At 39.5% G+C, this 23081-nt stretch overlaps 1 protein-coding gene across 1 annotated transcript in view; it reads left to right on the top strand.

Annotated features, from left to right (window-relative positions):
• Positions 1 to 23081, top strand: part of ADAM17 (ADAM metallopeptidase domain 17) — a 44728-nt gene that overhangs the window by 15103 nt on the left and 6544 nt on the right. Inside the window, exons 2-13 of the mRNA XM_010852049.1 lie at positions 16 to 148; positions 1399 to 1529; positions 2401 to 2489; positions 4759 to 4927; positions 6426 to 6559; positions 8891 to 8980; positions 10857 to 10970; positions 12482 to 12626; positions 12742 to 12830; positions 15575 to 15727; positions 17496 to 17695; positions 18689 to 18792. Coding sequence (XP_010850351.1) covers positions 16 to 148; positions 1399 to 1529; positions 2401 to 2489; positions 4759 to 4927; positions 6426 to 6559; positions 8891 to 8980; positions 10857 to 10970; positions 12482 to 12626; positions 12742 to 12830; positions 15575 to 15727; positions 17496 to 17695; positions 18689 to 18792 — 1551 coding nt within the window. The remainder of the gene's footprint in view (positions 1 to 15; positions 149 to 1398; positions 1530 to 2400; positions 2490 to 4758; positions 4928 to 6425; positions 6560 to 8890; positions 8981 to 10856; positions 10971 to 12481; positions 12627 to 12741; positions 12831 to 15574; positions 15728 to 17495; positions 17696 to 18688; positions 18793 to 23081) is intronic.

The following is a 23081-nucleotide window of genomic DNA, read 5'->3' as shown; positions in this document are numbered from 1 at the left end:
TTACCTTTATTTCAGAAAAGCTTGATTCTTTGCTCTCAGACTACGATATCCTCTCCTTATCCAATATCCAGCAGCACTCTGTGAGAAAAAGGGAGCTGCAGGCCTCGACACACTTAGAAACACTACTGACTTTTTCAGCCTTGAAAAGGTAATTTCAAGTATTCATAAAATAATGTTGGGGCAGTGGGGTACTTGGTTTGGTAAAAGCAGAAAAATTGGAGTGTCTAATTAAATCTTAGAAAGTTACATTGTAAAGATTTGTGATTAGTATAATTATAGTCTGTCCTGCTTCTTGTAATAATGTATTGCTTATTCTAAAATTCATACTAATGACTATTTTTTAAAAATTAAATGTGTTTTCCAAAAGTGTTAATGATGGTTGTTTATTATTGTTTAATGATGGTATAATTTATTTTTTGGAATTTTGACAAAGAATTTTAATTAATTGAATGGTTGTAATACTTTGGTGCTGCTTTAGAATTGTCAGCCTTATACTGAGTACTGTCTTCATTTTATATATGAAGACACTGAGCTTTAGAGATAAAGGATTTATTTAGCTCACAGCCTAGTGGTGAGCTGGGTCTACAATTCAGTGCTCTCTCCTCATTGAATTGTTCTTATGTCATAGCATACATGGATAGATGTGTGGTCTATTTGGTCATTAATTTTAATATCTCATGTTTTGCAGATGTAAATTTGTTAGATAATTACAGGCCTCTTTCCAAAGTCTTTTTAGAGTTTTATTCATATCAAAAAACAAACATCAGGGGGATATAAATGGGCTGACTTTTTCTTTATACATGGGATAGGCCTTCTCCAACAAGTATTTTAAACTAATATATGTACCTAGCTTTAAAAAAAACTACAGAGGGGTGTCCCTGATAGTCCAGTGGTTAATACTCCAGGCCTCCACTGCAGGGGTGAGGGTTCAGTCCCTGGTGGGGGAACTAAGATCTCTTAGGGCTTGGGGCCCCCACTCCCTAAAAATCCAGACAGCAAGTATAAGAGGTTTTTACTTCTAATTCTGTTACACTTCCCAGACCCAGCAAGTTTCCTTATAAACTTCCAAAAGATTTTAATGAGTATTTTTTGCATATAGATCTATATATGTGTAGGTGATATGGATAGCATAGATTTACCTCATTTTTAACAGCTGCATAAATATTCCTGTTTTTAGTACCTTGCAGATGGATATTGTTTAGTCAAAGTGATTTTCCCCCCTGTATAACAAACAGTGCTCCAGGGAATATCTTTATAAATATACTTTGTCTAGGTATCCTTTTAGAATACATTCCTAAAAGGTGAATTACTGTATTGGGTCAGGAGTGTACATGTTATAAGTGCTTATTGATGTTGCCATGTTTATGTGCTTCAAGTTGAGATGCATTCTTTCTTTAGGCATTTTAAATTATACCTGACATCAAGTACTGAACGCTTTTCCAAAAATTTCAAAGTCGTGGTGGTAGATGGGAAAGATGAAAGGGAGTACCCCGTCAAATGGCAGGACTTCTTTAGCGGACACGTGGTTGGTGAGTAGGTGTTCATTTGTGTATGGACAGAGGAGCCTGGAGGGCTACAGTCCGTGGGGTCACAAGGAGTCGGACATGACTGAGTGACTACCACTGCTGGGAGGTTGGGTGTCCAGATTAAACTAGAGTTGTAGTTTCTTTTTTGAGGGGAGGAGAATGGGGTGGCAAAGAAGTTCTATTGTTTGTCTCTTTTATTTGAGCTTTGTAAATCTGGAAACAGAAGCATGCAAACAGGAGGAAATGGATATTATCCAGCATGTCATTACTGATTGGGTATTTTGATCGTACAGTAGAGTTCCTCTTAAGTCATAGGAATTTAACCTCCTTTTGTCTCCAGGGAAGGACTGTAGACTTCCCTTACGAGATTGTAAACAAGGAAGATGGGATCATAGATCAATTATTTTACCTTTTATCATGTATTTATTTAATAAATTATATTAAACAAGCAATTGCAGTTTACTTCTGGAAAATTTTTCTGCAGTAAGAAAAAAAAATGGCCCTAAAATACTCAAAAAGTATAGTTCCAAACCTGTATATTCTAGATCATGTTTTCTGCCTCCTCTGTCTTACCCCAGAGTAGGTAAAGTTATTCCAGAAGAAAATTTGTACTTTCTTTTGTTTTGTAACACACTCTAGATAATTCTCATAGGAGACCTGAGGGAAAGAGGCCAGTTTCAGATGACTAGAGTTGAGATTCCTCCTCGGGAGTGAGAATACCCACCCACTTTCTGGGCCTGTCTTCCTTAGATCTCCATGGTGCCTGGGCGCATTACACACTGTAGAAGGGTGTGGTTGATTTTTATCGACAGTAGTGCATAGTTTTTTTGGCTTAAATTTTTTAAAATAATGGCTATTTTTTTTTTTTTTTAAGGTGAGCCTGACTCTAGGGTTCTGGCACACATTGGAGATGATGATATTACAATAAGAATCAACACAGATGGGGCAGAATATAACATAGAGGTAAGTCTGCTTGTCAATTTTTTTTCAAGGAGCATATGTCTCTTATTTTTAGAAAGCCATTTCACAGTTGTTTCAGGAAGAAAAAGGTCTTTAATTACACTTCTTTTTTCCTTGTATTTAAATTTTATTTTTTTAAGACCAGAAAAATAGATGAAAAACTTTTAAAAAACTTATCTAAGATACTGTCATAGGACGAACTCTGTATTTGTAAGTACAACAATTGAGAGAAAGTCACATGTGGGATGGATAATAGACGAGGAAACTTTCTTTCCCTCCTCTTTTCTTTATTCTTTCTCTTAATAATCTCCAAAAGGTAAAGCTTCTCAAAGATGAAAGGGAAATCTCTTTCCTAGATGCTCTAGAAGTACGTGGTCAATAAAAGATGACAGTTCATAGTCTGAGAAGTTAAAAGATGAAGCTATAAGACACTCAGGCTCTGACCACTCTTTCATTGAAACCCTAGCAGTTGAAACCAAGCCCAAAGGAGCCACGTTTGTGTGAGACACATCACTGCATGTCAGATACCGGTCCAGAAAACAAACCGTTTGCTTCTGATTTGTGGATTGAAGTGTTTTCTGCGTCTCTAGAGAATACTCTGGAACGTGAACACATGTTCTCTGAGGTTGCCACAGAAGGGAAACAGCTGGAGAATTCCACAGGGGAATTTTATGGGCCAGGCTTAGAAGTGGCCTGTGTCACTTCTGCCCACGTTCCAGAACTCTTGTCTCTGATCTGCCTACAGAAGAGGCTGGAAAAGCTAACCTCCTGTGCTCAGAAAGATAAACAGTGGGGGGAGTGTTTCAGAGCATTGTTTCTGCCACAATGCACATGTTTGCGTATTTCCTTAAGATCATCTTTTCTTAGTCCAAAAATGTATGCATTTAGGACCCAAGTTGGTGATGGTGGTTAGTCAGTTAGTTGTGTCTGACTCTTTTGACCCCCTGGACTGTAGCCTGCCAGGCTCCTCTATCCATGAGATTTCTCAGGCAGGAATACTGGAGTGGGTTGCCATTTCCTTCTCCAGGGGATCTTCTGACCGAGGGCTTGAACCCATGTCTCCTGCATCACAGGTGGTCTCCTGAATTGCAGGAGGATTCTTTATTGTTGAGCCACCAGGGAAGCCCTAACATCCAAGTTAAATTTTCTCAGATTCCTCACTTTTCCAAATAATTCCCTTTGGGACAGTTAGGAATTCTGTTTTTATTCATTCGTCTCTGTTTCACCAAGTACAAAAATGATCATAATTAACATTTTCCTGTGAAATGGTCACTTAAAAGTAAACTCATCAGGTTTGTTGAAGGACTTTAGCATGAGATTAGTGATTTTTAAAGTGATCAAGTGGTTTATTACTCACTTAGAAGTTCGCTTTCTGCTTCCCACCCCCAACTCTGCCAGCTCTAGGAAATCACTAATCTATTCTCTGTCTGTTTATATTTGTCTTTTTGTTTCCTTAGATTTGCTTGGTCAACCCATATAAATGGAATCACACAACATGTGATCTTTTGGTGTCTGGCTACTTTCATTTAGAATGTTTTTGACGTTCATTCATCTTATAGCATGTGTCAAGTACACCATTTCTCTTTATTGCCAAATAATATTCCATTGTTTGGATATACCACATTTTGTTTATTGATTCATCAGTTGGGTATTTGCATTGTGTCTACTATTTGGCTGTTATGACTAATCCTGCTATGAACATTTTTGAACAGGTTTTTATGTGAGCTTATGTTTTCATTGCTCTTGGGTATGTAATATACTAGGAATGGAATTGTTGGGTCATATGGTAACTCCCTTTTTAACTTTTTATGAAACTGCTGCACTGTTTTCCATAGTGACCGCAGTTTACATCCTCAGCATTTTACATTTATTGCATTCTGTATTTCATATTCCATTCTCATGAGCAGTAGATGAGGGTTTCTCCACCTCCTTGCCAATTGTTGTTACATGTCTGTCTTGTTGTTATATGTCTTGTTGATTACAGCTATTGTAGTGGATATGGTGTCCTTCAGTTTTTGATTTTCATTTCCATGATTGATATGGAGACACCAGATGCACAGATACACAGACATAGCATCTTTTTTTGTATGAGCTGTCTAATTCTGATGAGACCAGTGTCCTTACAGAGAAGAACTTGGTCTTGACTAGTCAGTTTACTTAACCTGGAAATGAATGTTACTGATATCTAAAAATAGGCAAAGAATGGTATAAGAATTTAATAGTTAAGCATTTTTATATTTTCCATCTCAGTTATATTTGTTTTCTATTTTAGCCGCTTTGGAGACTAATTAATGATACTAAAGACAAAAGAATGTTAGTTTATAAATCTGAAGATATCAAGAATGTTTCACGTTTGCAGTCTCCAAAAGTGTGTGGTTATATAAAGGCGAATAATGAAGAGTTGCTTCCAAAAGGCCTGGTAGACAGCGAGCCACCTGATGGTAAGATGAAAAACATACATTTCAAATAAAAAGCAAGCATAACAGCTGTCTTCAGTAGGGGTGGTTATTAGTTGATTTAAAAAAAAAAAAGAACCATGATTATCAAGTAACTATAGTATTAATTTTGGCTTAAAAATAGTTTTGTTCAGGAGAGATCAGGTATGTTCAGGGTGGTATGGCTATAGACAGGAAACAATATTGTTCAGAAATTTCTTAAGTTACATTTTTTTTTGCCTGTAATAATTGAAAACACTAGAAAAAAGATTGGGGAAAGGGGAAATTGAATAATCTGAGGAAAAACGTTTTCATTAGCAGGTATTTAGAAATGACAGAATAGTACGGTGAAAAAACAGTCTTCAGATACGTTTATAAGCAATCAGTTGGTAGCAAGAGGGGTATATTTTGTCTAAAAGAAGATTAGCAGCCCTGGGACAGATGAATTTAGAGTGTTTTAAAGATCGTCTACCCATTTATTGCTGTTTTATTTAAAGATCAAGTTTTTTTAGAAAGATGGTAACGATAACCCTGTATGCGAGACAGCAAAAGAGACACAGATGTGTAGAACAGTCTTTTGGACTCTGTGGGAGAGGGAGAGGGTGGGTTGATTTGGGAGAATGGCATTGAAACATGTATAATATCATATATGAAACGAATTGCCAGTCCAGGTTCAATGCATGATACAGGATGCTTGGGGCTGGTGCACTGGGATGACCCAGAGGGATAGTACAGGGAGGGAGGTGGGAGGGGGGTTCAGGATGGGGACACGTGTACACCCATGGCGGACTCATGTTGATATATGGCAAAACCAATACAATATTGTAAAGTAATTAACCTCCAATTAAAAAAAAAAAGATCAAGTTTTATTTTGTTTTTAAATTTTTTTCTGGCCATGCCAAGTGGCCTGTGGGATCCTAATTCTCTGCCTAGGGCTCAAACCTGCACCTGCCACACTGGGAGCGCGGAGTCTTAACCGCTGCGCTGCCAGGGAAGTCCCTCGCTAGTTTTCTAATGTCGGAGTATCTGGATATTTTTGCTGTTACTTTAGTTAATTTGTAGACTTCTTCTAGAAAAAAATGACACCTCCATAGTCGAGCAGTAGATAGGTGGTTATTGTATTCTGTGAAGTACTTTTACACTTTTCCTTGTTTTTGAATTCTACACTTTTTTTAAACTTTTTTATTATTACTGTTTTTTTGGCGGCACCACAAGGCATTCGGGATCTTAGTTCCTCAGCCAGGGACTGATCCTGCGCCCTTACAGTGGCAGTGCGGAGTCTTCACCACTGGAATGCCAGGGAAGTCCCTTGAATTCTACAGTTTGAAAACCTCATCCTTAATTTTCACTTTTCTTTCTCCAAATTTTCTTGTTCAAATATTGTTAAGGATACTGAGCTCAAATAATATTTGTTTCAAAAATATGCTAGATTTAAAAATTTGCTATAAAAAAACTCCTTGTTTTGGTGAATTTTGATTTAATAGTGCATCCAAATTCATATTAGAGCTTGTTCATCGAGTGAAGAGACGAGCTGACCCTAATCCCTTGAAGAACACGTGTAAATTATTGGTGGTAGCAGATCATCGCTTTTACAAATACATGGGCAGAGGGGAAGAGAGTACAACTACCAACTACTTGGTGAGTATTTGAAATTGGAGGATGTAATGGGCAGAAACATTCCTTAGGTGGGCAAGTGCCATTTAAGAGAAGACTGCTGTAATTTGAAATGTCATGAAATGAGATCTGTTTCAGATGGTTTGTGATTTCCTAGAATATTTGAGGTCTATCACCTGAGGTTCTTAACGTTATTTAAACAATAACGCAGTTTGATTATTGTTAGTTGTTAGATGCTATTTTCAAATTTTTGAAAACCGTTTTACCTTCCAACTAGGCTTTTCTGCACATCAGAATTTTCATGCATATTATGTTTAAGGAAAGTTCATAACGTAGACCTTCTGTCTTTATAGACCTGAACTCTGTGAAAACATCACTGCTGTGATGACAGTGGTCCCCTTGGTGGGACATATGGATGTATACTCCAGAGTGGGGGGAAAAGTATCTGTATGAACTTGTGTGTGTTCTTTTTCCTTATATATGTCTATCAGAGGGATTGGTCACTTAGTTTGTATCATGTAAAATATCTAATAGTTAGACGGTAACTGGGTGAAATAAATGGAACTGTGGTGTTGTAACTGTAACACAGAGATTTGAAGGCAAGATTACAGAACCACTGATGCTGGATTTTTCAGCATTTACTGTTGTCATTTTAAAAGTCAAGGGAATCATATTTCATTGACATTTTTTATCAGTCTGACCTCATTCCTCGTGATCACTTGGCAGTGACTGAAATGACATTGAGGGAGTTAAAGAGAATGTGGCTATTCATTCTGTAGTGCTAGAGCCCAGTGCAGCAAAGCCGTCTTTCTCCGCGCCTTGCTGGCCCCATACTGTGCGTTTTTTGTGCCCTTCTTTCCCTTGCCCTCCATGTCAAGTAATTTTATTACGAGGGTAGTAGGAGTAGTGTGTGAAGTCACTATAGGTCTTGTTCCTAAGTAAGAAACTCTTTCTTTTTAAAATTAATTTGTTTATTGGCTGTGCTGGGTCTTGGTTGCTGTGCGGGCTTTTCTGTAGTTGCAGCGAGTTACTCTTCTGTCGGGATGCCTGGGCTTCTCATTGCTGTGGCTTCTCTTGTTGGGGAGCATAGATTCAACAGTTGGGTGCTCAGGTGTAGGGCTCAGCTGCTCCACAGCATGTGGGATCTTCCTGGATCAGAGACTGAACCTGTGTCTCCTGCATTGGCAGGCAGATTCTTTACCACCAAGCTACCAGGGAAGCCTAGGTATTCTTTCTTGAGAGGCTTCTTTTCTTAGTGTGGGTTTTGTATTAGGGGCTCTTAGTTTACTTCTTTGTTCATTATACCAGGAATATGAATATAATGAAAGGTCTTGTCTTAGAAATTGCATTTCTCTTTTTCTTTTGGCTGCTCTAGGTCTTTGTTGCTGAGTGTGGACTTTCTCTAGTTGCGACTTGCAGGCTCTAGAGCATGCGGGCTTCAATAATTGTGGCACACAGGCTTAGTTACTGGGCAGCATGTGGGATCTTCCAAGACCAGGGATTGAACCCGTGTCCCTTGCATTGGCAGGCAGGGTCCTAACCACTGGACCACATGGAATTCCCAGAAATTGAATTTCTTGGTCTTAGAGTTACCATAAGCAAAGAACAATTTCTTAGACCTGTAACATGCTTCTCAGTTGCCAGAACAAACCTCATTTACCCAGTTTGAACAGTAAAGTCTTCTCTTAAGGAAAAGATAGGTAATGCATATTTTGTTCCTACTGTAGTTTGGATCATACTTGGCTATTATACTGTCCCTCCTCCCTCAGTGATCTCTACTCTACCTCTCCCCCTACCCCCATCAGAGGGTGGGAGAGAGGAGACATGGTGAGACCTCACTCCTGTTTCTGCCTTGTGCTTGGGTGCTGAACTTTGCCTAGGGAGGGTCTGGGATAGGGGTGGTGGTATGTGCCACTGCTCCTTACTACTTTCTGAAGGATTTTTTTTTTTTTTTTTTGAAGTATGTGGCAAGAGATAGAGTGAACAGAGTACTTCTTTGGGCTATTTTAGGTAAACTGACTATTAATTTTGATTTCCATAGTTGAGTGGCAGTTTTTAAAAAAAACCCATTACTTGATATTTCCATTCTTTATGCAGTTGATTACCTGAAATTGGGGGTTAATTGTGCAACTGCTTTATTCTGGTAACATTTTAAGTTTGAGGCTAGGAATAATTTCTTTGATAGAACTGTCAACGTTAAGAGTAACATCCTAATGTCAGTTTTTTTACTTGGTGAAACTTTTACAGTGGTATTTAAATTGATTTTTTTTTAATCCCTGAAGAACTTATATTAGACCACAAAGAATGGTAAAATATACATAATGTCTTTCTCTTACTCTCTTTTTATACACACAGATAGAGCTAATTGACAGAGTTGATGACATCTATCGAAACACTTCATGGGACAATGCAGGTTTTAAAGGTTATGGAATACAGATAGAACAGGTATTTATCAATGGATGTTTGTTATAATGTTCAACTAAGTTGCGTGGTATAAATATTTGTCACTTGTATTAACAGCCCAGAAACTTATCTTCTACTTTAATCATGAATTAATATTCTGATATGTCAGTGATTTTTATCTGATAAACTTAAGTGTTTTGATACTATTTATAGATTATGAAAGACTCTGTTCTTAGGCTTCTTTTAGGCAGGAAGCCTTCTTATGCTACTAAGATCTTTCCTTTTTTCTGAATTCATGGCCTTTTTTCTTCTGTGTTGCTTTACTTTTGATTATGCTTAATGTCTCTAGTTAGAATTCTAACACATTGTTGAAGCCTTAGAAAATTCATTCAGCAATGCTATGTGTATGTTTTCAAGGCATTTATACATATAGAACCATTAGATCTCTTTTCCTAAGAATCTTCTGAGTTCCTATCTGTTAATGATGTCCATCACTGATGTATTAATGTCATCCTAATTATATCACGTAATAAAAATTGTTCCAAATTGATACGACTTGTTATTAACAAGTATTCTAAAATTGGTTATTACTTTGGACAGATATTTTGACATGTAAATTAAGGAAATTATCTCTTTTATCAGGTTGTTTGTACTAAAGTAGCCATATTACAGGTTCTGTAGTGTGGAATATAGAGAACAAAAAGAAAAAAGCTTTTGAAGTCATGTATCATACTTTTAATAAATGTTACACTTTTATAGTACTTGTATAAAACTAAGAATTATTTTTCCCTTTTCCATTTTCTTTTACTCTTTTGCATTTCCTTTTTAAAGTTTTTATTTGAATAGGTAATATATACACATGGTACCAAAGCCAGTGAAAAGTAAGTCTCCTCAGCCACCTGTTGTCAAACCAGTTCCTTTCCCCAGAGACATCCATGTCACTAGTTTCATCCACATCTCCCCAGAGATATTTTATGCATGTGTAGCATGTGTTTGTCTGTGTCTGGTACGTTGTACTCTTTTGCACCTTGCTTTTTCATTTCATGAATATGTTGATGATTATCCCATTATGATACAATAAAGGAGTCTCACTTGAAAATAGCTGCAGCATATTTGAATTTTAGCAGACCAATAAATAAAGCTGCTTTCTGCTTTAGGAATTTGGAACCCATTTGAAAAAAACTAGATCTGGTAGGAGATAAAATACCAGCTTCTTTGCTGATGATAGGTGGTTGGAGAATGTGGTTTAGACGTGCAGTCACAGTGGTCTCCCACCTGGTTCATCCCAGAATGGATCTTGATCACCCAGTACTAGAGCTTCAGAGCCCACCCCAGTGAGTTCACCACTTGGAGGGCGGGGGCAGACTGCAGTATCCCCTCTGCAGGCAGGCAGATATGGAAGAGATTCCAGAAACAGTGAGCTGAGCATGACTTTGTTCCTTTCTGCATTAGCCTTTGGAGAGAAACCAACATCCCTTTTTTTTTTTTTTTAAGTAGGATTAATATGAATTTGTGCTATATGTATAAGGAAAAACTCTTTTTTTTTTTTTGCTCATATGTCTGTTGTGTGCAGAGCTGTACATCTCATTCTTATCTCTGAATCACTGGAATAAATGATTTTAGGCTCATGGAACCTAGGTTTTAATTTTTTCCAACTAAATAAAGAAGAAATAAAAAGAAGCACACTTATAATTTATAAATCATTCTTTGACATATTTTTCATACCATTTTGCTTCTCAGTTTGTTTTTAATCATTGGATGTTAGAATTGAAGAATTTTATGGAATTTTGACTCTAAAACTTTTTTTTTTTTTTTTTAAGAATGGTCAATGGTCTTTTTTAGTTGAAACAATGCAGTATTATTTTAACCTTGTGAACTTTTCTGAAGTGTTCTAAGTGTTTTATCTTTTTAAGTATAGATTCGCATTCTCAAGTCTCCACAAGTGGTAAAACCTGGTGAAAGGCACTTCAATATGGCAAAAAGTTACCCAAATGAAGAAAAAGATGCTTGGGATGTGAAGATGTTGCTAGAGGTAGGTTATGGAACCCTGAGTGTGATAGTGTTTAACACCATTCTGTGATTTCTAAAAATATGGGTCATGTCTGTGTTAATGAGGGGATGTCTTAGAGGTGGTGAGCACCAGGGTCAGCACACCCCAGCTGATCCAGTGGTGACCTCTTCCCCTGTTGCTGGGCAGACAGCAAGGTGGAAAGAACTGAAAGCGAAAATTGCTAGAAAGCAGTGCTTCTTAATGGTAAAATTTCTGCAAATCTAGTGAAGTAATGGGGCTTTAGGAGATAAATGGATATCCACCTTATTCTGAATAAATTTCTTATACATGATTTTGTTAGTTCAGGTCTCTTTGAAGCTTATTAGTAGATCTCTGAGGTCAGTAATTACCAAATGGTATAAAAATGTATTAGATGGTAGAGGTGTAATGTGGAGATCTGAAAGTACTCTAGGAAATTTTAAATTTCTGTGTTTTTATTCTGGTAACTAAGGATAACATAAATACTGTATGCCATATGGATTCTTGTCCTGACAAGATACAATTTATCATTTTTGTCCCCGGGTCTCTGTCTATGGGCTTCCCTAGTAGCTCAGATGGTAAAGCATCCGCCTGCAATGCAGGAGACACAGGTTCGATCCCTGGGTTGGGAAGATTCCCCTGGAGAAGGAAATGGCAACCCATTCCAGTATTCTTGACTGGAGAATTTCATGGACAGAGGAGCCTGGCAGGCTACATACAGTCCATGGGGTTGCAGAGTTGGACACGACTGAGTGACTAACACACACGCTGTCTATACCTTTGCTTTGTTGTAAAATGGCCTTCTGTGAAGTGATAGCATTTATCTTCTGTGTTGTTAATGTGTTAGCTTCCCATGGCTGCTGTAACAGATTACCGCAAATTTAGCGGCTTAAAACAGCACTTCGTTTATCTGATGGTTTCTAGGCTTAGTCCATGCACAGTGTGGCTCATCTGGATTCTCTGGTTAGAGTCTCACAAGACTGAAGTGAAGTCAGGTTTTCAAAGCTTGAGGGGAATTAAGGCTGTTATTAGTTTGAGATCCATAGAGTGCTGTATCTGTGTAATATTACTTAGCCATGAAAAAGAATGAAATTTTGCTATCTGCAACAACAGGGATGGATGTATAGGGTCTTATGATAAGTAAATAAATTAGAGAAGGATACTGTGTGATACCATTTATATATGCAATCCATAAATACAGCAAACTAGTGAATGTGGCGACAAAGAAATACAGATATAGAGAACAAATCAGTGGTTACCAGTGGGGAGAGGGAAAGGGCAATATAGGGGTAGGCGATGAAGAGGTGCAAACTGTTACATATAAAATAAGCTACAAGGATATACTGTACAACACGGGAATATAGCCAGTATTTTATAACAACTATACTTTGGCTTTAAAAAATGTAAAAAAAGGCAGTTGTACAGTATAGTAGTATTCTGGAATATTTCGTTGAAACATGTCTTGGTCTGATGTAATTGTTAATCTAATTAAGAACACTTTGTTTTTTTAAAAGCAATTTAGTTTTGATATTGCTGAAGAAGCATCTAAAGTCTGCCTAGCACATCTTTTCACGTACCAAGATTTTGATATGGGAACCCTTGGCTTAGCTTATGTTGGTTCTCCCAGAGCGAACAGTCACGGAGGTGTTTGTCCAAAGGGTAAGTTTTCCATTTGTTGTATGAAATATGTGGGAATAGCAAGGTGATTGGATTATGATATAATTATGTCATTATAATTATTGAACAAGCCATTTGTTTTTTTTTTTTCCTGTAGCTTATTACAGTCCAATTGGAAAGAAAAATATCTATTTGAATAGTGGTTTGACCAGCACAAAAAATTATGGTAAAACCATCCTTACAAAGGTATGTTCTTCAAGTTTTAAAAGAGTAGATTTTGAGTTTATTGTAGTGGGACCTCAGCAGTTAAATATTTATGTAGATATCTTTTTAAAAAGTAATACATACTGTTCTTTGTCTCTGCCTAAACAGATATATATTTTTAGTGACAAATATGAAAAGTATAAAGAAGAAATATTGTCAGCTGTCAAACTTCTTTTGAGACCAGTTGGTATTATTGTTTTTCCTAAAGACATCCTTTCTGGAGCTCTTCATCTGCAGCTCCCGATAAAGGACTGCTATCCAGAACATATAAGGAGTATATTGAAAACTCAAAAAAACAAACAACCCAATTTTAAAATAGGCCAAAGATCTTAATAGATACCTCACCAAAGGAGATATACAGATGGCAACTAAGCATAATGAAAAGATGCTCAGTACTGTATGTTATTAGGCAGTTGCAAATCAAAACAAGGAAAGCCCGTTATAAAACTAATAGAATTGCTAATATCCAAAGTAGTGATAATACCAAATGCTAGTGAGGATGTGGAACAACATAAATTCTCATACATTGCTGGTGGGAATGCAAAATGGTATTAATACAATCTCTTAGGAAGACAGTGTGGCAGTGTCTCAGAAAAATAAACACACTCTGGTGTTACATTGGACTCGGCACCCTTAGTATGTAGTCAAAGGAGTCCTCACAGAAACCTGCCGGTGGATGTTTATAATGGCTTTATTAGTATTGCCAAGACTTGGAAGCAACCAAGATGTCTTTCTGTAGGTGAATGGATAAACAAACTGGTACATCCAGATAATGGAATACTATTAAGCACTTTAAAAAAGAGCTATCAAGTTATAAACACATGGAGGAACCATAAATGTATATTATATATATTTTTTGGAGGCCAGGGATGCTGCTAAACCGCCTATAATATACAAGACAGCACCACCACCCGCTACAAGCACGCAAAATAATTGTCTGGCCCAAAGAGTCAATATATTATTAAGTAGAAGAAGCCAAGGAGAAGGCAGTGGGAACCCACTCCAGTACTCTTGCCTGGAAAATCCCATGGGCGGAGGAGCCTGGTGGGCTGCAGTCCATGGGGTCGCTAAGAGTCAGACACGACTGAGTGACTTCACTTTCACTTTTCACTTTCATGCATTGGAGAAGGAAATGGCAACCCACTCCAGTGTTCTTGCCTGGAGAATCCCAGGGACGGGGGAGCCTGGTGGGCTGCCGTCTATGGGGTCTCACAGAGTCAGACACGACTGAAGCGACTTAGCAGCAGCAGCAGCAGCAGAAGACAATCTGTTTGATTCCATCTGTATGACATTCTGTAAAAGGCAAAGCCATGGGGGCAATAAAATGATGAGTGGTTGCCAAGAGTGGAGGGAGGGATAAGTAGATGGAGTACAGAGGGTTTTCTTTCGGGTGTTGAAACTGTTCTGTATACTTTAGTGATGGATATAAAACATTATGTGGGGACTTCTCTGACAGTCCAGTGGTTAAGATTCTGCCTTCCAATGCAGGGGGCACAGGTTTGATCCCTTGTCAGGAAGCTAAGATCCCACATGCCCCATGGCCACAACACCAAAACATAAAACAAGTAATACTGTAAAAAAATTCAATAAAAACTTTAAAAAAAAAAACAAAAACTTTAAAAATAGTCCACATCAAAAATAATTTTTTTAAAAAAGAAAAGACGTTATATGTTTGCCAAAACCCATAGAAAGTGCAACACAAAGAGCAAACCTAATATAAATTACGGACTTTGGTGAATTAAAAAAAAAAAGTGAAATGGGATGAAAGAAGAAAATATGATAAGCTGTTCTTAAAATGTTAGTCTGTTTTTTTGAAGTGGATTAGAGAATCCACTAATGAATTTTTCCAAAGCATAGTATGGAATTACTTCCCCATATTGAACCTTTGGAATTTGAATATTTTTTGCTAAAAATGCAAAGTTTTCTTTACTACCATTTTAATATTAACACATGGAAATCTTCAACACATTGGTTTCAGAATTGGAACTCTTTGTTTTAAAAAAATATACAGTGTCTTGTAAAAATATGTATAGATTTTTTTCATGTCCATGGAGTGATTTCCCCCCTCCCATCTCAGGGGAAAAAAAAAAATCAGTAATTTGTTATCTCATGCAGTTAAATATGGGAAATTTTTTAGCTTTACTGGCTAAATTTACCATTCTATTCAGATAGAAATCCTCTGGTGATCTGATAGGTTCAGTACAACCAACCCTTCAATTGGATTCTGAACAAAATTCTGAACCTCTAGGGCTAGGTCACTGTCATTGGACAGGAATTCAGTCACTGGGATAAGGAACATTGTTTTGCTCTTCTTTAGTTGTCTAGTTTTAACCTTCCCACCACACTTAGATCTAACGGGAGTGTGACTGAGATGAGAGGTGGGAGGGCAGGGGGCTTGGGTGATTGGTTATTAGCTCTTTGGTTTATCAGTGCCAGGCAGTTTTGGAATGGCCAGTGTTTGGTTCCGAATTGAGTGTTCCAGTCTATCTTTTAATTTATGTTTTGTTTAAATTCATCCATGTAATACTACTTAACAGTATTCAATACAATCTTAAATATTCCATTTAATTTCTATAACTGATAGAAGAAGTCATAGTCCAGCTGTTGCCCTGTTGTTGATCGGAATCTGACTGATCAGGTCCCATTTAAGAGAGAGGAGCCCAGCTGGCCACAGCAGGTGATGGTTAGGTGTTAGGAAGTAACGTTTTCCCTGTGTGATCCTTCAGGAAGCTGACCTCGTTACAACTCACGAATTGGGGCACAACTTTGGAGCAGAGCACGACCCAGATGGTCTGGCGGAATGTGCCCCAAATGAGGACCAGGGAGGGAAGTATGTCATGTACCCCATAGCTGTGAGCGGCGACCACGAGAACAATAAGGTACGTGTCTTCTGGCGCTTTTGTTGTTAATGTGATTAGGGAAGAAGAGATGATGCTGAATGATAAGAGAGCCCAGAAAAGCTTTCCATTTGTGCTGCAGTCCATGGGGTCACAAAGAGTCGGACATGACTGAGTGACTGAACAGCAGCAGCTAGGGATGGAATTGCACGTTACCAAGTACCGTGAAACGTGGTCCATCTAAATCTGCTCATTTGGACTGTGCGTTGTCAAGATTAATCATGTGTTGCTTTGAGCTGTATGGAAAGTTAATTATTTAATGCCTTGCACTGGAATCCTAGTTTGCAGGGTCTGGTGGGCTTAGACTTTCACTTAAAATTTTCTTTCATTTATAAGCATATCATTCATATTAGCTCTACATTGCTTCATAATTTGCATATTTTAATAAACTTTTGCAACAAAATATGTAATTTGCCAGATGTAAGTGTCCTGTGGGTAAGGCGCTTGCCTTTCTGGTTTACAGCTCTGTCTCCAATGCTCATTCAGGGTACCAGGTATGCAGTAAATAATATTTGCTTTGTCAAATAAGTAGAGAGATCATATTCTGTTGAAGGTGTCTGGAATACTCGACACTCGTTGACTTGGGACATGGGAAACAGCTTCAGAGACTTCCTGAGAGTGGCTGTGACTCACTTGTAGAGTCTGAACTGAAAGTCTTCATAGACGTCTGTCTGGTCCTTTTTCCGTTTTGCAAGAGAATGGAAAGTGGGGCTGAAAATTCCAAGCTTCTAACCATGGCTTGGTCTTTCTGGTGACCATTGCCCACTCAGGAGCCCACTCAGAGTCTGCTCATTACAGCAAAAGACACTCCTATTACCTAGGAAATTATGGAGGTTTCAGGAGCTCTGTGCCAGGAGCTGTGGCCAGAGATGAATGTATGTTTTATACTGTCTAATGAGGGTCTTGTGCTCTCTGCTCCTCAGGGGTCTTATGGTGCTTGTTTGGGTGGCAGATGAAGCCATTGTTGTCATTTGCAGACTGTGGAGGCCCTACCTCTAAAAGTACTCAGGCTGAGTTTTACCCAAATCTTGTTCTGCTTTTCTTGATATTTTCAAATTGTTTGGGAACTGGACTCTATTTTAGAGCATCAGGAAAAATGCCCAAATGTAGGTCATTTCTATGGTTTTGCATATCAAGTGGACAAGCTAGGGGTCAGCTGTAGCAACTCAAACTTAAGATCTTAGGAACCCATGAAGACGTTTAGGTAATAATTTGGAATTTAATTTAATAGACTACATATATACATACACACACACATATATATGAAGTGTCACACCTCTTACTAAACTCAGCTGTTAAAACACTTTAAACATGGATGACTGATGTAAATTCAGAGAATCAGAGCAGACGTGTTCTACAGGCCTGGATCATTGTATCTAGGAAGACAGGGGTCTGCCCGGTCAGTGTCCCCGCAGTGGGGCCACTCTGAGTGGGGCCACTCTTGGCCACTGAGTCACTGAGCTTAGTCTGGTGACTCTGCTCATGCCTGACTGGTGGAGGTGTTTGGTCTCCGCATTTGTGTGGCTTACTTTCCTGTGAAGAATTTTAGGCTTCACCAAATTCACATAACGTTTCTAGCCTCCTGCAGAGGAAGGTGCCAGCAAATGGCATTTAAAGGCAACAGTGAACCTGATAAGCCTTCAAGCTGGTTCTGGTTGTGGCTTTTGCGTTAAAGTTTGTCCCTGGAGAATAAGCGCTTACCTGAATTTTTATGTTATCTTGGGTCCTGTGTGGCCTTTTTTCTCTTAAGATGTTTTCAAACTGCAGTAAACAGTCCATCTATAAGACCATTGAAAGCAAGTCCCAGGAGTGTTTCCAGGAACGCAGCAACAAAGTGTGCGGGAACTCCAGGGTGGACGAGGGTGAGGAGTGCGACCCCGGCATCATGTACCTCAACAACGACACTTGCTGCAACAGCGACTGCACGCTGAGGCCGGGTGTGCAGTGCAGGTGAGGGCTGCGTGCGGCAGGCGTGTGGGCGCCTAACGAGGGATCCCCGGAACTGTGGGCTGAAAACGCAGGGCCTTGAGAGTCATTAGAGGGCCTGTGAAAGTGTGTGTCTACCCCTGTGCAGCAAAGAAAATGTTTTCTGGAAAGCAGTTTGACATTCCATGACAAATCCTTGGTCTTGCATCCTCTCTGCTGTAGTGATGCCGTGGTACAGAGAATCCTAAGGAAGCAGAGATGTACAAAGATGACTCAGCAAGGAGGTTTATGGTCACATTCTTTCATAACAACAGTTCTGGGACATAAACTCATTACTTGTATCTGTGCTGTAGAATAGCCCTAAAGAATGCTGTTGAATCACAGAAACCAAATGTGGAGGAAGGTTTAGTTACAAATCTCTAACTTACTACAGGTTACAAGTTATAAGTCTTATGTCTCATTTTTAATGCCCTGTGCCTGGCTGAGAAGTAGAGGGGCAGCTTTAATTTATGCAGACTGAACTGCATACAGTGTGTATTAACACTGCAAGTACTGACCAGGCTGCCTAGTTTCTTAACTACTGATTGCCTTGTGGGGTTGGTTTTTGTTTTTGTTTTTGTTTTTTTGCTTTAGTTTTTGGCTGGGTCATGTGGCATGAGGGATCTTAGCTCCCTGACCAAGGACTGACAACTGATGCACCCTGCATTGGGAGGTCACTGGAGCACCAGGGAAGTCCCTTTAAAAAAAAAGTCACTTAAAAAAAAAAAATCTATTAAGTGAATGAAAACCAAGGACACCAAGGTGTTTTAAAGATGAGTCACTGTGGACCACTCTGCTGCCCGTGTCTGCATCAGGAAGGGCCGAGGGACCATGTCTGGGGGTGCCAGCACCTGGGAGTCTGTGCAGGAGTGGGTGGCCTAAGGAGGCTCTGCCCTGCCCTCTCGGGGCCTGTGGCATGACCGTAGTCTGCGTTGTGATGCTGGCCATTGACCTGGACTGTGTGCTCTTCCTCTGCAGTGACAGGAACAGTCCTTGCTGTAAAAACTGTCAGTTCGAGACGGCCCAGAAGAAGTGCCAAGAGGCCATTAACGCTACTTGCAAAGGCGTGTCTTATTGTACAGGTATGTCCTCCTGGTGGATCTCTTAGAATAATTTGTTCAGATGGGCATGCCTGTGTTTGAAAGCAGAGTTGGGTTTCATTCAGATGACTCGAACCTTTTACCTCACGGACAGAGTTGAGTTGATCACAGCACGCTTCGCATTGGTCACTGCAGGACCTGCGATCATTCACTTCCATTCTCCTTTCCTTCATAGGCATCAGCTTTAGTGTCTTTGATATTTGCCTGGATAGGTGTATGTCCTTGAGATAGTGTTATTTTTTGTTGCTGTTGTTGTTGAGTTGCTAAGTTGTTTGTCCAACTCTTTGTGATCCCATGGACTATAGCCCACCAGGCTCCTCTGACCATGGGATAGCCCAGGCAGGGATGCTGGAGTGGGTTGCCATTTCCTCCTCCGGGGATCTTCCTGACCCAGGGGTTGAACCTGCATCTCTGCATCTCCTGCATTGGCAGGCAGAGTCTTTACCACTGAGCCACCTGAGAAGCCCGTTGTTTTCTGTACATTTTTTAAAAAAATATTTATTTGGCTGCACTGGGTCTTAGTTGTAGCATGTGGGCTCTAGGTTCCTGACCAGGGATCAAATTGGCCCCCTGCAGTGGCGCACAGACTCTTAGCTACTGGACTACCGGGGAACTCTCTACATGTGTGTTTTTAATGTGCTAAAATGATACTCTACATTAGATCTTTTTTGAAAACTCAATGCCATGTCTTTACAATTGTGTTTTCCATTGCTTTGTATTTCTGTGTGTGTCTAGTTCATTGTTTTGGGTCCTTGCTGGGTTTCCAGTGATTTACTGTGATACACTGTGTGTGCTTATCTGCTCACCAAGCAGTAGCTGCTAGGATTTCTCTCCTAATGCTGCCTGTAGGACTACACTGGGCATCCTCACACATCTTTGGGAGCCATGAGGGCTTCCTGGGTGCATAGGGAAGCATGGAATTGCCTAGTCGTGGAGGGTAGCACTCCAGTGGTCTCTGGAACAGCAGTATGGGTTAGTCAGTGCCACCGTGGGGCATCCAGGTTCCTGTATTCTGGTGTCCTTGTCAACACACTGTATTATGTAGCTCTTTTTTGCCAGTCTGAGTGTAAGGTGATTTCTTCTCCTTATTTACATTTTCCATGAACATCTGTATATTTGTTAGCTATTTAGATTTCTTCTGCACATAATTAGTTCATTTATTTGGTCCATTTATAAAAATTGGGTTTAATTTTTGCTGTTATTGCTTTGGAGGAGTTCTTTCATGATAATCTATCTGGTTTAAATACTGCATATGCCTTCCTCCTGTCTGTTGTCCTTTTGGAACAGAAACCTCTCATTAAATGTGTCATTTTGTTTCTGTGTGTGTATTTTTTGAGTTGTGGATCATTATAAAGATATTTTCCACAGTTGGTTATGTTAGCTTCATAATTTTATCTTTCATCTTTAGGACTTTAATCTATCTGAAGCTAGTTTTAAGATTATCTGTACTGATTGTCAATATTCCCTGTAGTTCTGTCAGTTATTCCTTTCAAAAATCTCCAAGCTGTATTATCAGGTACACGTTCTCCACATCTTCTTGGTCTTGCTATTCCTTCATCACTATATAATGCTCCTTTCTGACCCTTGAGATTTAATTTTTTTTTAATTTTTGAATTTTTTATTGGACTACAGTTGATTTACAGTGTTGTGTTAGTTCCAGGCACACAGCAGAGTGAAACAGTTATGCATATCCTCTTTTAAATTGTTTAATATTCAGTTTGCTACCTGTGTGGTCATGGTGTCCTTATTTGTCTGGTGTATCTATCCCGTCTTATATTTTTTAATTTATGTATCCTTTGGTTGCTTGGCTTGATTTTTGTAACAGGTTTATTGAGAGATAATAAGCATATCATACCACCTGTCCACTTGAAGTGTCAGTTCAGTGGTTTCTAGTATATTCATGTTTGTGCATCCACCTACCAGTCAGTTTTCATTGCCTCAGAAAGAAACCCAGACCCTTTAGCTATTATTTCGAATCTCCTCATTCTCCCAGCTCCAGACAACCACTACTCTACTTTCTATGTTGATGGATTTGCCTGATCTGGATGTTTCATGTAAATGGAATCATACAATATGTGTGCTGCTTTCAGAATGTTTTCAGGATTTATCCATGTTGTAGCATGAATCAGTCCTTCATTTATTTTTATTGCTGAATAATATTCCATTGTATGGATATATCACATTTTCTTATTCATCAATTGATGGATTTTGGATTGTTGCTGCTTTTGGCTGCTGTGAGTAATGCTACTATGCAGATTTGTGTGTAAGTTTTTGTGTAGACTTAGCTTTTTATTTCTCTTGTGTCTGTGTGTGTGTGTATCCAGTTGTAGAATTGCTGGGTCCTGTGGCACATCTGTTTAATCCTTTGAAGAACTACCAGGTATTTTTCCAAAGTGACTGCACCATTTTACATTCCCACCAGCATGTGTGAAGGTTCCAATTTCTACAAATCCCCACCAGTGCTTGTTATTATTTGTCTTATTTTTTTGGCCACTCTGCACAGCATGCAAGTTCTTAGTTTCCCGACCAGGGATCAAACCCGTGCCCCCTGCAGTGGAAAGCACGGTCTTGACCATTGGGCTGCCAGGGAATTCCCCCGTGTTTCTGATCACAGACATCCTAGTGGATGTGAAGTTTTATCTCACTTCGATTCTTCCTTCAGCTTTTAAATGTGCATTTTATGTTACTCATGATTCAAACATTCTGCCATCTGTCAATATCACATTAGTTTGTCACATATCAGGCGCCTGGATATCTCAGTCAACCTTTAAAAAACACTTTCTGGCTGTGCTCAGTGTTAGTCTTTACTGTAATAACCAAACAGTTTCAGGAAGGTGCTTTCTTTTTAAATACGTGTAAAACAGTTTGAGAAAAGATTTCCTTATCAAAGAGACTTTTGTTCCCGTGGTATTTATATGAAGTAGCAGCAGCATCACCTGGGCTCCTGTTAGAAATGCTCCGGCCCCTCCCTGGGCCTCCTGCACCAGCCACTCTGTGGACAGAGCCCAGTGCTCTGTCACAGCATCCCCTGGGGGACCCTGGTGCCTGCTCCACGCAGAGGACTGTGCTGAATAGGTGATGCTGTGTTCTTAATTATTTTCCTGTGCATCTTCATGCTCTGATTTTAATCTTTTAAGAGCAGATGTTCAACAAAAGCTTTTTTTTTTTTTTGGATCTGCTGAGAGCAGCATGAAGCAGCATAAATGTGGTGACAGTTCAGAGTATAAACCTGCACTGAACTTGCTGTCCTTTTTCCAGAGCTTGCTTTCAGTGGGGGTGAGTTGTCTGTAAGACAGTCTTGTTGACACTGTGAATGCCCAGCACACGTGACACATTTTTATAAAATCAGAGGCAAAGGTTAACAGCCTAAGTGTGTCATCTGTGTTAGGTAGTTAATGAAAGTCTGCTTCTGTGGGGAAAAGGGCAGAGTCCTTTAAGTTCACAGACCTTTAAGTCTGAATTCTTTTGATTCACTTGGGGGCTTTCCTGGTGGCTCAGCTGGTAAAGAATCTGCCTGCAATGTGGGAGACCTGGGTTCGATCCCTGGGTTGGGAAGATCCCCTGGAGAAGGGAAGAAAGGCTACCGACTCCAGTACTCTGGCCTGGAGAATTCCATAGACTGTATAGCCCATGGGGTCGCAAAGAGTTGGACACGACTGAATGACTTTAACTTTCATTTCTCACTTGAAAGGCCAGGCCTATGGTGTCTTCATACAGTCGTTTTTGTCTTCTCTTTTAGTGTGGACTTTTAACTGCTTGTGTTTCTCATTTTCCAGAATGAGTCACTTGTTTCACCTATTCTCCTGAATTTAACATTTTTGGGTGGCTTTTCTTTGTCCTTAAGAATCATTGATTCTTTCAAGACATATCTGTGGTTTACCTACAGTGTGACAGGACTGGACATACATTGATTCATTAATAGATTTGGTTTTTGATCTCATAGAGCTTACCAGTCTGGTGGTCAGAAACAGAAAAGAACCACAGATAATCAGATAGATGCACACTGGAAGAGGTGCTGTGGGGGGATAGGCAGCGTGCAGTGATGGGGCCTCACAGATAATCAGATGGATGCACACTACAAGAGGTGCTGTAGGCGGGGAGAGGCGTGCAGTGATGGGGCCTGATGGGGTGAGGGGCCTCCAGTGGAGGTGTGGTTCTCAGGTCATCTGGGGGAGGAGATACTTGAGAGAAAATGTAAAGGGTGAGGAAGGCCAGCCTGGCCTCCTGAAAGAGGGAGACAAGAATCCTCTGGGGGCTGAGCAGCGTGCGTT

The sequence above is a fragment of the Bison bison genome, unplaced genomic scaffold (genome assembly GCF_000754665.1).
Source record: "Bison bison bison isolate TAMUID 2011002044 unplaced genomic scaffold, Bison_UMD1.0 scf7180017864307, whole genome shotgun sequence".
NCBI classification, from domain to species: Eukaryota; Metazoa; Chordata; class Mammalia; order Artiodactyla; family Bovidae; genus Bison; species Bison bison.
The sequence above is the reverse complement of the archived record's forward strand: the minus strand, read 5'-3'. Positions and strand labels throughout refer to the sequence as shown.